This window comes from Anomaloglossus baeobatrachus, chromosome 4 (genome assembly GCF_048569485.1).
Source record: "Anomaloglossus baeobatrachus isolate aAnoBae1 chromosome 4, aAnoBae1.hap1, whole genome shotgun sequence".
Lineage (NCBI taxonomy): Eukaryota > Metazoa > Chordata > Amphibia > Anura > Aromobatidae > Anomaloglossus > Anomaloglossus baeobatrachus.
In genome coordinates, this window is record NC_134356.1 from 523,385,538 (window position 1) to 523,402,593 (window position 17,056).

Sequence of the window (17,056 nt, forward strand, 5' to 3'; positions counted from 1 at the left end):
GTCCTGTCCCTAGAGCTGAAAAACACCCCCATAGGATGATGATGCCACCACCATGTTTCACTGTTGGGATTGTATTGGGCAGGTGATGAGCAGTGCCTGATTTTCTACACACATACCGCTTAGAATTATCACCAAAAAGTTCTATCTTCATCTCATCAGACCAGAGAATCTTATTTCTCATAGTCTGGAAGTCCTTCATGTGTTTTTTTTGCAAACTCTATGCGGGCTTTGATATGTCTTGCACTGAGGAGAGGCTACCATCGGGCCACTCTGCCATAAAGGCCGGACTGGTGGAGGGCTGCAGTGATAGTTGACTTTGTGTAACTTTCTCCCCTCTCCCTACTGTATCTCTGGAGCTTAGCCACAGTTATCTTGGGGTTCTTCTTTACTTCGCTCACCAAGGCTCTTCTCCCACGATTGCTCAGTTTGGCTGGGCAGCCAGGTCTAGAAAGAGCTATGGGGAGATAAGGTATGCACACCAGTGACTATGTAAGGGGAATACATGGAATAGCAGAAACTGCTGTGTGAATACTGACTTGAAAAATCCAATAGCTACATGTAAGAGTGAAAATGTGAAAAATGGAATCTGCATTACTGCCATGAACATATGAATCAAGAGAAATTTAGCTACTGAATTGATCAATGCAATAGAGCCCCAACACTACGCCAAAGTATTTCTCTACGTTGGGGTCCCTAGCTTGTGTGTGTCCTCTCATGCAGCTAAAAAACTTACCGTGTATGGGAAGCTGAGACCCTGGCTATTTATGCGTATTATATGGATTGGCAATAGGTGTGGTGGGGAGGGTTCACAAACGAAAAACTACTAACAATAACGAATAACGTTTGGAACACCATTCTAAGTCTGAACTGGGTGCAAAAAACCTAAAAAAACATCACTATGGGGAGATAAGGTATGCACACCAGTGACTATGTAAGGGGAATACATGGAATAGCAGAAACTGCTGTGTGAATACTGACTTGAAAAATCCAATAGCTACATGTAAGAGTGAAAATGTGAAAAATGGAATCTGCATTACTGCCATGAACATATGAATCAAGAGAAATTTAGCTACTGAATTGATCAATGCAATAGAGCCCCAACACTACGCCAAAGTATTTCTCTACGTTGGGGTCCCTAGCTTGTGTGTGTCCTCTCATGCAGCTAAAAAACTTACCGTGTATGGGAAGCTGAGACCCTGGCTATTTATGCGTATTATATGGATTGGCAATAGGTGTGGTGGGGAGGGTTCACAAACGAAAAACTACTAACAATAACGAATAACGTTTGGAACACCATTCTAAGTCTGAACTGGGTGCAAAAAACCTAAAAAAACATCACTATGGGGAGATAAGGTATGCACACCAGTGACTATGTAAGGGGAATACATGGAATAGCAGAAACTGCTGTGTGAATACTGACTTGAAAAATCCAATAGCTACATGTAAGAGTGAAAATGTGAAAAATGGAATCTGCATTACTGCCATGAACATATGAATCAAGAGAAATTTAGCTACTGAATTGATCAATGCAATAGAGCCCCAACACTACGCCAAAGTATTTCTCTACGTTGGGGTCCCTAGCTTGTGTGTGTCCTCTCATGCAGCTAAAAAACTTACCGTGTATGGGAAGCTGAGACCCTGGCTATTTATGCGTATTATATGGATTGGCAATAGGTGTGGTGGGGAGGGTTCACAAACGAAAAACTACTAACAATAACGAATAACGTTTGGAACACCATTCTAAGTCTGAACTGGGTGCAAAAAACCTAAAAAAACATCACTATGGGGAGATAAGGTATGCACACCAGTGACTATGTAAGGGGAATACATGGAATAGCAGAAACTGCTGTGTGAATACTGACTTGAAAAATCCAATAGCTACATGTAAGAGTGAAAATGTGAAAAATGGAATCTGCATTACTGCCATGAACATATGAATCAAGAGAAATTTAGCTACTGAATTGATCAATGCAATAGAGCCCCAACACTACGCCAAAGTATTTCTCTACGTTGGGGTCCCTAGCTTGTGTGTGTCCTCTCATGCAGCTAAAAAACTTACCGTGTATGGGAAGCTGAGACCCTGGCTATTTATGCGTATTATATGGATTGGCAATAGGTGTGGTGGGGAGGGTTCACAAACGAAAAACTACTAACAATAACGAATAACGTTTGGAACACCATTCTAAGTCTGAACTGGGTGCAAAAAACCTAAAAAAACATCACTATGGGGAGATAAGGTATGCACACCAGTGACTATGTAAGGGGAATACATGGAATAGCAGAAACTGCTGTGTGAATACTGACTTGAAAAATCCAATAGCTACATGTAAGAGTGAAAATGTGAAAAATGGAATCTGCATTACTGCCATGAACATATGAATCAAGAGAAATTTAGCTACTGAATTGATCAATGCAATAGAGCCCCAACACTACGCCAAAGTATTTCTCTACGTTGGGGTCCCTAGCTTGTGTGTGTCCTCTCATGCAGCTAAAAAACTTACCGTGTATGGGAAGCTGAGACCCTGGCTATTTATGCGTATTATATGGATTGGCAATAGGTGTGGTGGGGAGGGTTCACAAACGAAAAACTACTAACAATAACGAATAACGTTTGGAACACCATTCTAAGTCTGAACTGGGTGCAAAAAACCTAAAAAAACATCACTATGGGGAGATAAGGTATGCACACCAGTGACTATGTAAGGGGAATACATGGAATAGCAGAAACTGCTGTGTGAATACTGACTTGAAAAATCCAATAGCTACATGTAAGAGTGAAAATGTGAAAAATGGAATCTGCATTACTGCCATGAACATATGAATCAAGAGAAATTTAGCTACTGAATTGATCAATGCAATAGAGCCCCAACACTACGCCAAAATATTTCTCTACGTTGGGGTCCCTAGCTTGTGTGTGTCCTCTCATGCAGCTAAAAAACTTACCGTGTATGGGAAGCTGAGACCCTGGCTATTTATGCGTATTATATGGATTGGCAATAGGTGTGGTGGGGAGGGTTCACAAACGAAAAACTACTAACAATAACGAATAACGTTTGGAACACCATTCTAAGTCTGAACTGGGTGCAAAAAACCTAAAAAAAACATCACTATGGGGAGATAAGGTATGCACACCAGTGACTATGTAAGGGGAATACATGGAATAGCAGAAACTGCTGTGTGAATACTGACTTGAAAAATCCAATAGCTACATGTAAGAGTGAAAATGTGAAAAATGGAATCTGCATTACTGCCATGAACATATGAATCAAGAGAAATTTAGCTACTGAATTGATCAATGCAATAGAGCCCCAACACTACGCCAAAGTATTTCTCTACGTTGGGGTCCCTAGCTTGTGTGTGTCCTCTCATGCAGCTAAAAAACTTACCGTGTATGGGAAGCTGAGACCCTGGCTATTTATGCGTATTATATGGATTGGCAATAGGTGTGGTGGGGAGGGTTCACAAACGAAAAACTACTAACAATAACGAATAACGTTTGGAACACCATTCTAAGTCTGAACTGGGTGCAAAAAACCTAAAAAAACATCACTATGGGGAGATAAGGTATGCACACCAGTGACTATGTAAGGGGAATACATGGAATAGCAGAAACTGCTGTGTGAATACTGACTTGAAAAATCCAATAGCTACATGTAAGAGTGAAAATGTGAAAAATGGAATCTGCATTACTGCCATGAACATATGAATCAAGAGAAATTTAGCTACTGAATTGATCAATGCAATAGAGCCCCAACACTACGCCAAAGTATTTCTCTACGTTGGGGTCCCTAGCTTGTGTGTGTCCTCTCATGCAGCTAAAAAACTTACCGTGTATGGGAAGCTGAGACCCTGGCTATTTATGCGTATTATATGGATTGGCAATAGGTGTGGTGGGGAGGGTTCACAAACGAAAAACTACTAACAATAACGAATAACGTTTGGAACACCATTCTAAGTCTGAACTGGGTGCAAAAAAACCTAAAAAAACATCACTATGGGGAGATAAGGTATGCACACCAGTGACTATGTAAGGGGAATACATGGAATAGCAGAAACTGCTGTGTGAATACTGACTTGAAAAATCCAATAGCTACATGTAAGAGTGAAAATGTGAAAAATGGAATCTGCATTACTGCCATGAACATATGAATCAAGAGAAATTTAGCTACTGAATTGATCAATGCAATAGAGCCCCAACACTACGCCAAAGTATTTCTCTACGTTGGGGTCCCTAGCTTGTGTGTGTCCTCTCATGCAGCTAAAAAACTTACCGTGTATGGGAAGCTGAGACCCTGGCTATTTATGCGTATTATATGGATTGGCAATAGGTGTGGTGGGGAGGGTTCACAAACGAAAAACTACTAACAATAACGAATAACGTTTGGAACACCATTCTAAGTCTGAACTGGGTGCAAAAAACCTAAAAAAACATCACTATGGGGAGATAAGGTATGCACACCAGTGACTATGTAAGGGGAATACATGGAATAGCAGAAACTGCTGTGTGAATACTGACTTGAAAAATCCAATAGCTACATGTAAGAGTGAAAATGTGAAAAATGGAATCTGCATTACTGCCATGAACATATGAATCAAGAGAAATTTAGCTACTGAATTGATCAATGCAATAGAGCCCCAACACTACGCCAAAGTAGTAGTAGCTAAATTTCTCTTGATTCATATGTTCATGGCAGTAATGCAGATTCCATTTTTCACATTTTCACTCTTACATGTAGCTATTGGATTTTTCAAGTCAGTATTCACACAGCAGTTTCTGCTATTCCATGTATTCCCCTTACATAGTCACTGGTGTGCATACCTTATCTCCCCATAGTGATGTTTTTTTAGGTTTTTTGCACCCAGTTCAGACTTAGAATGGTGTTCCAAACGTTATTCGTTATTGTTAGTAGTTTTTCGTTTGTGAACCCTCCCCACCACACCTATTGCCAATCCATATAATACGCATAAATAGCCAGGGTCTCAGCTTCCCATACACGGTAAGTTTTTTAGCTGCATGAGAGGACACACACAAGCTAGGGACCCCAACGTAGAGAAATACTTTGGCGTAGTGTTGGGGCTCTATTGCATTGATCAATTCAGTAGCTAAATTTCTCTTGATTCATATGTTCATGGCAGTAATGCAGATTCCATTTTTCACATTTTCACTCTTACATGTAGCTATTGGATTTTTCAAGTCAGTATTCACACAGCAGTTTCTGCTATTCCATGTATTCCCCTTACATAGTCACTGGTGTGCATACCTTATCTCCCCATAGTGATGTTTTTTTAGGTTTTTTGCACCCAGTTCAGACTTAGAATGGTGTTCCAAACGTTATTCGTTATTGTTAGTAGTTTTTCGTTTGTGAACCCTCCCCACCACACCTATTGCCAATCCATATAATACGCATAAATAGCCAGGGTCTCAGCTTCCCATACACGGTAAGTTTTTTAGCTGCATGAGAGGACACACACAAGCTAGGGACCCCAACGTAGAGAAATACTTTGGCGTAGTGTTGGGGCTCTATTGCATTGATCAATTCAGTAGCTAAATTTCTCTTGATTCATATGTTCATGGCAGTAATGCAGATTCCATTTCTCACATTTTCACTCTTACATGTAGCTATTGGATTTTTCAAGTCAGTATTCACACAGCAGTTTCTGCTATTCCATGTATTCCCCTTACATAGTCACTGGTGTGCATACCTTATCTCCCCATAGTGATGTTTTTTTAGGTTTTTTGCACCCAGTTCAGACTTAGAATGGTGTTCCAAACGTTATTCGTTATTGTAAGGTCTAGAAAGAGTTCTGGTGGTCCCAAACTTCTTCCATTTAAGGATTATGGAGGCCACTGTGCTCTTAGGGACTTTGAGTACTGCAGAAATTATTTTGTAACATTGGCCAAATCTGTGCCTTCCCACAATTCTGTCTCTAAGCTCCTTGGGCAGTTCCTTTGACCTCATGATTCTCATTTGGTCTGACATGAACTATGAGCTGTGAGGTCTTATTTAGACATGTGTGTGCTTTTCCAAATCAAGTCCTATCAATTTACTTAAACACAGCTGGACTCCAATGAAGGAGTAGAACCATCTTAAAGAGTATCACAAGGAAATGGATAGCATGTGACTTAAATATGAGTGTCTGAGCAAAGGGTCTGAATACTTATGACCATGTGATATTTTAGTTTTTCTTGTTTAATAAATTTGCTAAAATTTCTACATTTCTTTTTTTTTCTGTCAAGATGGGGTGCAGAGTGTACATTAATGAGAAAAAAAAACTTTTTTTGAATTTACCAAATGGCTCAATGAAACAAAGAGTGAAAAATTTAAAGGGGTCTGAATACTTTCCGTACCCACTCACTGTATGTTTTATAGTGGTTTAAAAGTGTATGGCCCCTTCCTGGTTTCTCATCCTTTTTCATGTTTGTCACTATATTAGACAAAGATAACACAAGTAAACACAAAATGCAGTTTATAAATGAAGGTCTTTATTATTAAGAGAAAAAGAAATCCAAACCTACAGGGCCCTGTGTGAAAAGTGACTGCCCCTAAACCTAATAAATGGTTGGGCCACCCTCAGCAGCATCAACTGTAATCAAGCGTTTGCGATAACTGGCAGTGAGTCTTTTACAAAGGTCTTGAGGAATTTTAGCCCACTCATCTTTGCAGAATTGTTTTAATTCAGCCACATTGGAAAGTTTCCATGCACGAACCGCCTTTTTAAGGTCATGCCACATTCATCTCAATCGGATTAAGGTCAGGACTTTGACTGGGCCACTCCAAAGTCATCATTTTATTTTCTTAAGCCATTCAGAGGTGGATTTGCTGGTGTTTTTTAGATCATTGACCTGCTACATAACCCAAGTGCGCTTCAGCTTGAGGTCACAAACAGATGGCCGGACATTTTCCTTCAGTATTTTTTGGTAAACAGCAGAATTTATGGTTCCATTTACCACAGCAAGTCTTCCAGGTTCTGAAACAGCAAAACAGCCCAGACCATCACACTACCACTATAATATTTTACTGTTGGTATGATGTTTCTTTTCTGAAATGCTATGTTACTTCTATGCCAGATATAATGGGACATGCATCTTCCAAAAAGTTAAACTTTTGTCTCGTCTGTCCACAGAGTATTCTCCCAAAAGTCTTGGGGATCATCAAGATGTCTTCTGGCCAAACTGAGATGGGCCTTTATGTTCTTTTTGCTTAGCAGTGTTTTTTGTCTTGCAACTCTGCTATGCAGGCCATTTTTGCCCAGTCACTTTCTCATGGTGGAGTCATGAACACTGACATTAGCTGAGGCAAGTGAGGCCTGCAGTTCTTTGGATGTTGTTATGGGGTCTTTTATGACCTCTTTGATGAGTCGTCGCTGCGCTCTTGGGGTAATTTTGGTTGGCTGGCCACTCTTGGGAAGGCTCAACAGTGTTCCATGTTTTCGCCATTTGTGGGTAATTGCTCTCACTGTGGTTCGCTGGAGTCCCAAAGCTTTAGAAATGGGTTTATAACTTTTTCTAAACTGATAGATCTCAATTACTTTGTTTCTCAATTGTTTCTGAATTTCTTTGGATTGCGGCATGATGTCTAGCTTTTGATGATATTTTGGTCTACTTCACTTTGTCAGGAAGGTCTTATTTAAGTGATTTCTTAATTAAGAACAGGTGTCGCAGTAATCAGACCTGGGTGTGGTTAATGAATTTGAACCTAGCTTCCTAAAGATGTGATAAACCACAATTAATTTATCTTTTAAGGAAAGGGGGGCAATCACTTTTTCACAGGGCCCTGTAGGCTTTGGATTTCTTGTTACCTTAATAATAAAGACCTTGATTTACAAACTGCATTTTGTTTTTACTTGTGTTATCTTTGTCTTATATTTAAATTTTGTTTGGTGAACTTTATACATCAATTATTTGCCAACCCCCATACTCTCAAACAATTCTTGTAGCATCTTACTAAGGTTCCTGCTGTAATACTCATTGAGTGCAGTCTACGTCTGTGTACATTACGGACCTGCAGGTGGTGTTGGGTACTACTTACAATGTATATGGTCGGTTGAACAATTCTTCATCTTTTTTTTGTATGCTTTGTTGTACTAACCTGTCTTTAGATGACCACTTTCTTTTACTTAGCAGAAATATACCTTTTATTTTTATGACATATTCAGTACAATGCATTAAGAAAACATTCATGATTGCTATCCTTTTATTCTGCACAGACGAGATTGTGAGGAGCAGATGTTAGTATAAAGGAAGAAAAGGTTCCATAGATTCCATAGAAAATCAGCGAGGTTACATACAACATACAAGTATTTTATGTCTCTCTATAGCAGCTAACAAAGGAGGCTTTATCTACTAAAATAATACAATGGTTACACCCTTATTCTGCCCTTTTCTGTATGAATTCACAAAGGACAAATTAATTTCACGTTTTGAGGGTTGTTAATTCTATCATGATCTAGAGAAGAAAATGTCAAATTAAGCTTCATAGCTGACACAGTAACCCTTTCGATGAAGAAGGAAATGTTAAATAAGTACTAATAATAGTAGAAAACTGATAAGACACGGCTTACACATTCTGTACATGTTTATGGAAGTTCAACTGAAATGGATGTCACTTAATTGCATGGAAATGAAGTGAAGATCATGTTGACTGTCCCTTTAAAAAAGCACTCTCATCAAAGTTTTTATATTTTTAATATAGTACAATCATTTACATATATACCACTGTCTACACACAATTGCTCATTATGCCCTTCTACCCAGTTAATTATTCTCTTTTCCATTAGGTCTATGACATCACATGATTAAATACAGATTAGTTGAATGCTTCTAAGCTCTATGTAGAACCAAAAATCTCTTGTCCCTGCATGAGTCATTCCCCTCTTCAACCCCCGGCCCCTTCCAGGGATTTTGCAATGATGACTCAATGAAGGCAAAAAAACCTTCCTTTTTGTACATAAAGCTTAGAAGGATTCAGGTAGTCTGTTTTAGTCACATTATGTCATAAACATAATGGAAAAGAGAAGAATTAACTGGGTAGAAGGGCCAAATGAGCAATTGTAAGTATACAGGGCTTTATAAGATGATGACTGCAATATAGTAAGAGAATACATTTTTTTGATGGGAGTTCTTCTTTACATATGTGCTTCTCCAAGGGACTGTGTTCTTAACCCTCAACTGGTGAGGTGGGGTTTGCCACACTCCAGGGAAATTTTGTTCAGCAGGCATTCATTGGAAAATGCTGGTATTAGTCATTAATGTATTACATTTTCCGATACTTGTGGGTGTCAAAAATTTGTTATACTGATGTGTAATCAATCGCCAATAAGAAAACAATTAAAACAAATGTGATCTTTGCATTTTCTGTAAAAATTAGAGATTTCTAAACACTGGGGTATAGGAAGCCCCAGTTGAGGGTTAATGACAATTGTGTAATACTTAAATCAGTCTAATTGCTGTCTTATATTTTACATGATAGGTTGGATAAAAACATTTGATAAATATTACTATGACCAGACGCAGCACATTCTGAACAACATGGTAGTGAAGCTACAAGAAGACCCTCGTCGGAGGTTCATCTGGTCTGAGATTTCCTTCTTTTCAAAGTGGTGGGACAACATTAATTCCCAGAAGAGAGCAGCAGTCCGCAGGTAACTCGACATGTCTAGCAAGTTTTAGTTTTGTATGCTGAGTCTAAATTCACGTACCATGTTTTTGTGAATAACACATTGTTAATGATGGATTATTTTTCTTTTTTTGTATGTCCACACTTTGCTTTGAAGCTTTTAGATCAATATATTAATTTTTTCATAAGCATCTTAAAAAAAACACTTGGAGAAAAAAAATTCATGTTCAAAATTACCTTAAATTAAAACTACATTAAAAAAAATCTTCAAAAGGCAAAGTACATATAAAAGGAAACATTTATCTGTTGAAATGCTTCTTTTATGTGTGTAGTAGCCCTGGACTATTTACCTATAGTTATTTCAATCAGACATGTTTTAATAGTAACATCAGTGTAATTTTGCAAATTCGTCTACCATTTTATTCAATTTTTACTGGAAACACTTACTACAACTACAGCCATGTAAAAAAAAATTGGGGAAAATATGTGCAGCTTAAAGACAATGAACACCCTTGACATGGAAGATAAAGTTGTTCTCTCTAAATTTAAGACTGCAATCTTCAATCCTTAATAAATGTTCTGACTAATATGCAGTTTGTAGCCTGCTCCAAATTTCAGATTTTTCTCTTGTAGGAGTGTCACTCCCTGTAATAGGCTGGATGTGGAGATGAAGTCTATGTAAATCATCTTAATCTGATGTATAAGCACAGTTTCTATACTGCACTTACTCTTCATGTGATAGCCTTCCCTGAGTCTATATCATGTTCTGTGTATATTATGTCCACGAGGCAAGAGAAGCTGTGGAGAGAAAAGGCGCAATAGGGTCTTACCCGGTATGACACAAGGGGGTGAATGCAAGTAGAAGCACTCACCTGGTAGGGTTGTGATCAGTCACAACCCCTTAGCAAGCATATATGTAGCGTGGAAGGCAGTGGTCCAGCAACGAGGAGGTATATCAGACAGCAGGAGAAAAACAGGTTTAAATACTGCGCCAAACCACAGGAGTCCAGATGGTGTTAGTAAAATTCTTCCCTTTATTTTCACAGGTCTACGCGTTTCAAGGACATATCCGTCCTCTTCCTCAGGACAATGTACAGAGAATACTATATCTATACCTATACTATAGTATTCTCTGTACATTGTCCTGACCAAGAGGACGGATATGTCCTTGAAACGCGTAGACTTGTGAAAATAAAGGGAAGAATTTTACTAACACCATCTGGACTCCTGTGGTTTGGCGCGGTATTTAGACCTGCTTTTCTCCTGCTGTCTGATATATTATGTCCACTGCAGATCTATGTGCAACCCCCAACCTCTGCAATCTCTAAGGCTGGAGTCACACTTGTGAGAGACTCGCGCAAGTCTCACATCGCATCACCCGGCATGGCCACACACTCTCCTGACAGGAGCGGGTCAGCTGCATGTATTTCTATGCAGCTGAGATGCTCCTGTCCGGAGAGCTGCAGGCCATGTAGGGTGATGTAATGCAAGACTTGCACAAGTCTCTCACAAGTGTGACTCCAGCCTAACACTGAGAAAAATGGGCAGAGGGAGGCATCAGAACCAGAAAGAACATTTTTGATGCTTTTATAACATTTTTGAAAAAGCACTCAGCTTAATAAAATTCTTACAGACACTCTGCAGCAGCAAAAAAAATTTTTTCCATGAAGACTATTTAGAAATTAGCTTTTTTGCATTTAAGAAGTAAATAAACAAATTAAGGAGAAGAGGATTTCAGTACAAACCTCGTTCTCTGCTGATTGCAGTTCTGTTATGAATACTAGGTAGGCTTCTGTTCCTTTAGCTAAGGGTTGCTCAACCCTTTTTGGTCTGAGTGCCAAATTGTGTCATTGTACCACTTGCAATGGCCGCATAAAATTTGAAGGGGTATTTTTATTCACTGTTTATGTATCCACAGTACTATGTACAAAAAATACTAAAAATTCTAAAGCCAGCTTACCGGTACTCCCCGATGTGTGGAATCTCATATACGGACCGGATATAGAGTCAGCAAGGAAATAGGGCAGGAGCCAGCCTCGAAAATCAAATGTAGAAATGGTTGTCCAAAGACTCCAGCGGGCAAATTTCAGGACTCAGTAGATACACTTAATTTTTTTTTTCTTTTTGCAATGCAATTTTATTTGAATAGTTCCATTAAAAATACATCCACACGTGGGGCAAGACAAATATCGGATAGGGGTAGTGGTCTCTCGAACTATGCGTTTCGGCGTATGTGCGCCTTCTACATGGTCCCTAAAAAAAAGACTCCTTGCCAAACATTAAAAAAGGAAGTGAGGGGATGGGGTAAAAACAAACACGAGACACCCAAATTAACCCCATGTTGACATATCCCTCCGAGGAAGTATAAATTGAACATTTACTTGATATATAAATATATAGGATAATAATAGTTATAATACAAAAAAACTTTTCATGTAGTCAAATAGCACAAATCGGAAACAAATATAATAAAATAAAACAAAAATCACAAGAAAATATGCAAACATTACCCATAAACATCAATGAGTAATATATGAGAATGGATGCAGAAATTCATTTTTATAAGCATAGAGAATGTTTCTGGGGAACCCTATATATAATCAGCATATAATATCGCAAAAAAAAGCATCAAAAACGCATCAAAAAACACAACAAAAAACGCATGAATAATAAAAAAAAAAATGGGGGAAAAGGTATCATGCGTTTTTTTTTTCTGGAAATTATATGCTGAATATATAGAGGATATATTTGTCTTGCCCCACGTGTGGATGTATTTTTAATGGAACTATTCAAATAAAATTGCTTTGCAAAAAGAAAAAAAAAATGTAAGTATATCTACTGAGTCCTGGAATTTGTCCGCTGGAGTCTTTGGACAACCATTTCTACACAGTACTATGTGCATCATAATCTAATTACTGGGGTTCCATTTCTGGAACTTCCAAAATTGTAGATAGAGTGCGACCTGTGCTCCCCTATTTAGCAGTCCAGAAAAAGGAGTCAAAATTACTATATATAAAGTGCAGCTATCTCTATAATTTATGAGAGCTACTGAACACAGAGAAGTCAGAGACCACGTGTAATATCATTGTGGGCTGCCGGTGACCCTCAGGCCACCGGTTGTGCACCCCTGCTTTAATTGAACAATTTCATTTTACATAAAACAGACAATCACTAACAGAAACATCAGATTTGTACCTTGACTTGAAAGAGTATTTATACTCTGTGAATATTCCACATTCTTTCAAGTTTCACCCACAATCTTAAATGTATTTTGGGACTTACTGTATGTTATATATATATGAGATATACTAACACTAAAGGGGGCTTTACACGCTACGATATCGCTAATGCGGAGTCGTTAGGGTCACGGAATTTGTGACGCACATCCGGCCACATTAGCGATGTTGTTGCGTGTGACACCGATGAGCGATTTTGCATCGTTGCAAAAACGTGCAAAATCGCTCATCGGTGACATGGGGGTCCATTCTCAATTATTGTTACTGCAGCAGTAACGAAGTTGTTCCTCGTTGCTGCGGCAGCACACATCGCTATGTGTGACGCTGCAGGAACGAGGAACCTGTCCTTACCTGCCTCCCGGCCGCTATGCGGAAGGAAGAAGGTGGGCGGGATGTTACGTCCCGCTCATCTCCGCCCCTCCGCTTCTATTGGGCGGCCGCTCAGTGACGTCGCTGTGACGCCGCACGGACCGCCCCCTTAGAAAGAAGGCGGTTCGCTGGTTACAGCGACGTCGCCGGGCAGGTAAGTATGTGTGACGGGTCTGGGCGATGTTGTGCGATTTGCCCGTGTCGCACAACAGATGGGGGCGGGTACGCTAGCGATATCGGGACCGATATCGCAGTGTGTAAAGCGGCCTTAAGTAGCAAGTATTTGTAAAGTGTAATGGAAATGATATGTGGTTTTCTAAATGTCTTAAAAATACACATCTTAAAATTGTAACATCTATTTGTATTCAACCCCACTAAGACAACACTTGTAGGACCACCTTTTGCTGCAATTACTGCTGCAAGTCTTATGGGTTTTATCTTTAGCGGCTTTGCACATCTAAAGGCTGACATCTTTGCCCGTTTTTCTTTGTAAACTAGCTCTAGCTCAATGAGATTGGATGGAGAGCATCTGTGAACAGCAATTTTTATATTTTGCCACATATTCTCAATGGGACTTTAACTGGGCCATTCACACACATGAATATGCTTTGGTCTGAACAATTCTATTGTTGCTCTGGCAGAATGTTTAGGGTCGTTGTCCTTCTGGAAGGGAAACCTATGACCCAGTATCAAGTTTTCTGCAGCCTCTAACAGGTCTTTCTCCAGGATTGCCCTATATTTAACTCTATCCATCTTCCCATCTATTCTAACCAACTTCCCTATAGCTGCTAAAGAAAAGCATCCCCACAGCATGATGCTGCCACCACAATGTTTGACAGTGTGAATGGTGTTTTCAGGGTGATGTGCAGTGTTAGTTTTTCATCACACATAGCTTTTTGCATTTATCCCAAAAAGTTCTACTTTGGTCTTATCTAAGCAGAGCACCTTTTTCCACATGCTAACTGTGTTCCCTATATGGCTTTTTGAAAACTGCAAATAGGACTTCTTATAGCTTGCTTTCAAAAATGGCTTTCTTCTTGCCACATTTTCATAAAGGCAACCTTAGTGGACTATACGTCTAATAGTTGTCCTGTGGACAGATTCTCTCACCTTAGCTGTGGGTCTCTGCAGCACCTCCAGAGTGACCATGGGCATCTTGGCTGCCTCTCTAATTAGTGTTCTCCTGGCTTGAGATATCAGTTTAGATGGACAGCCATGTCTTGGTAGGTTTAGCAGTTGTGCCATACTCCTTCCAGTTTTGGAATTTTTGTGATTTTCCTGATGGAGACTACGATCTCCGAAACGCGTAGAATAAATCACTGATCAACTTCCTAAGTCTCCTGAATTCGCCATGGCAGTACGGATGGTTAACCCTTTCTTTTCCCCATATGATGATTGATGGATTAAACAGTGCTCTGTTAAATGTTCAGAGATTGAGCTATTTTATATAACCTAATCTTGCTTTAATCTTCTCCACAACTTTGTCCCTGTCCTGTCTGGTGTGTTCTTTGGTTTTGATGATGCTGTTTGATCCCTAATGTTCTCAATCAAAATTATGAGGCCTTCACAGAACATCTGTAGTTATATTGAGAATAATTGACACACAGTTGGACACAATGTACTAATTAGGTGACTTCTGGCTACTCAAGATTTAATTTAGGGGTATCAGTCTACAGGGGCCTGAATAAAAATGCACATCACAATTTTCAGATTTATATTTTTAAAATATTTAGAAATCCTTGTATCATTTTCTTTACACTTCAAAAACACTTGCAACTTAGTGTTTGTATTTTGCATAAAATCCCAATAAAATGAATTTAAGTATGTGACTGTAACGTGGGTATGAGTACTTTTTCATGGCTCTGTACTTGATTTTGTTTCAGGAACTTGCAGACTAACAAATTGGCAATTGGGAACATCGGGTTTTTTGGTTTTTTTTTTCAAACTCCTCACAACAAATATTTTCCAGCGGAAAAGAATTGAGTAAAAGGGCCGCTGCATTTATCTAGTAGATAGGGCAGACATTCTTCAAGCCGGTATACCTTCTTATGATGATTTGCCTTTCACAGGGATGGAGATTGCTGCAGTAGAAACCTCCATTTTCTGCTGTTTATAATCTTGCTATGAATACTAGATAGGCATCTGCTTCTTTAGCTGAACAATACCATTTCAAATGCTCCAGACAATCACTAACAGAACAAGAAGGTGAAGGATTTCTGTCACATTTCTACCTGACTGTTTCGGGAACTTGAGAATTGACAAATAGGTAATTGGAAACATCTGGGGTTTTTTATATGTGAATAGGAATATTTTAGATAAGATTGATCTAAATGACAGATCGCACAGCTGTCTCCGTAACTCCCCACAGATTATAACTAAAGTGCAGCCATAGATTGCGCTGTCACAATCCTTCTCATCTCAGCCAGGGTCTGCTGAATTTGAAGACTTGGCAGGGACATGGGACACTGCGATGGGCCCTTCTCCTATTAAACAATGATGGCAAATCCTCTCGATTTGACTTAAAGGGGTTTCAAGGTTTTTCACGAAACTCTGTACTCATTCTATGTGACTGCAGACTTCTGAATTTTCACATCACACTCAGCGCTGACTGTGAGAGTTCTCCAGTGCCATTAGAGAGACTGGGCTGTCATGTGACTGAAAGTATACGATATGCATACTTCTGGCCACATTCAGACTAGACATGCCCGACCCCACTCAATACAAGTTAATCGAGTAAGGCTGCTTACATCTAGTTGGAATATGTTCAGGAATATGCATATTGGATACCTGCAGTCACATTACAGCTCACTGTCGCCGGAAGCACGCAAGAATCCTGACAGCACGCGATGTGAGGATTCACGGGTCTGCAGCACATAGAATGATAAACCTGGGCAATCTCATTATGCTTCTATTGTCAGTATACGTATTTTAGGATCACTCCCATGAAACGTGTCAAAACATGTCAAAATGTAGATGAAATGTAGTGTAAGTGCAATAATAGATTCAGAGATCACTAACTTCATTGGTTTCCAGTGCAGATGCAGTCCTCTTCTTGGTCACGTGATTTCTTTTCTGATTTGCTGCAATACAATGAGTAGTCTGGATGTGTAAAAAGTGTGCAAAGATAGATAAATGATAGATAGATAGATAGATAGATAGATAGATAAAACGCTTACATAGATTGTTTAGCTATTTAGCCAAATAAATAATTTAAAAAAAAGATGTGAAGTCCCTCCCATTTTTGATAGCCAGTAAAGGCAAAACAGACAGCTGAGGGCTGATATTATCAGGCTGGAAAGACCCATGGTTATTGAACCCTTCTCAACCTAAAAATAGAAGCCCGCAGCCACCCCAGAACTGGCGCATTAAATGCGCCAATTCTGGCACTTTGCCTGACTCTTCCTGATTTCTCTGATGTGTTGGCAATCAGGGAAATGGTTTACGGGGTGGATGTCACTTGTATAGTACATCAACCCCAACTACCATAATCCCAATTGCCAACGCACCAGGGCAATCAGGAAGAGCTTGACGAAGCGCCAAAAATGGTTTATGGGGTGAATGTCAGGTGTGTAATGCATCAACCCCAACTACTATAACCCCAGTTGCCAATGCACCAGTGCAATCAGGAAGAGCTCGGTGAAGCGCCAGAATCGGCTAATCTAATGGATGAAAAGTATTGTGGGACTGCTTTGAAATAGAAACCATCATTCTAATTTTTATTTAATAAATGAATAGTACACATGAAGATAAGCAATTTTGTATATCTTATCAAAGAAATCTGCGTTTTGCCCCTCTTGGATAGATCTTTTACTTTCAATTTATGGGTAAAATCTG

General features: G+C 39.4%; 1 protein-coding gene across 2 annotated transcripts in view; it reads left to right on the forward strand.

Moving 5' to 3' along the window:
* The window catches only part of MAN2A2 (mannosidase alpha class 2A member 2), a 222,459-nt gene that overhangs the window by 117,943 nt on the left and 87,460 nt on the right, over positions 1-17,056 (forward strand). For both annotated transcript variants that reach the window (XM_075345891.1, XM_075345892.1), the window contains exon 5: positions 9,471-9,642. In XM_075345891.1, coding sequence (XP_075202006.1) covers positions 9,471-9,642 — 172 coding nt within the window. The remainder of the gene's footprint in view (positions 1-9,470; positions 9,643-17,056) is intronic.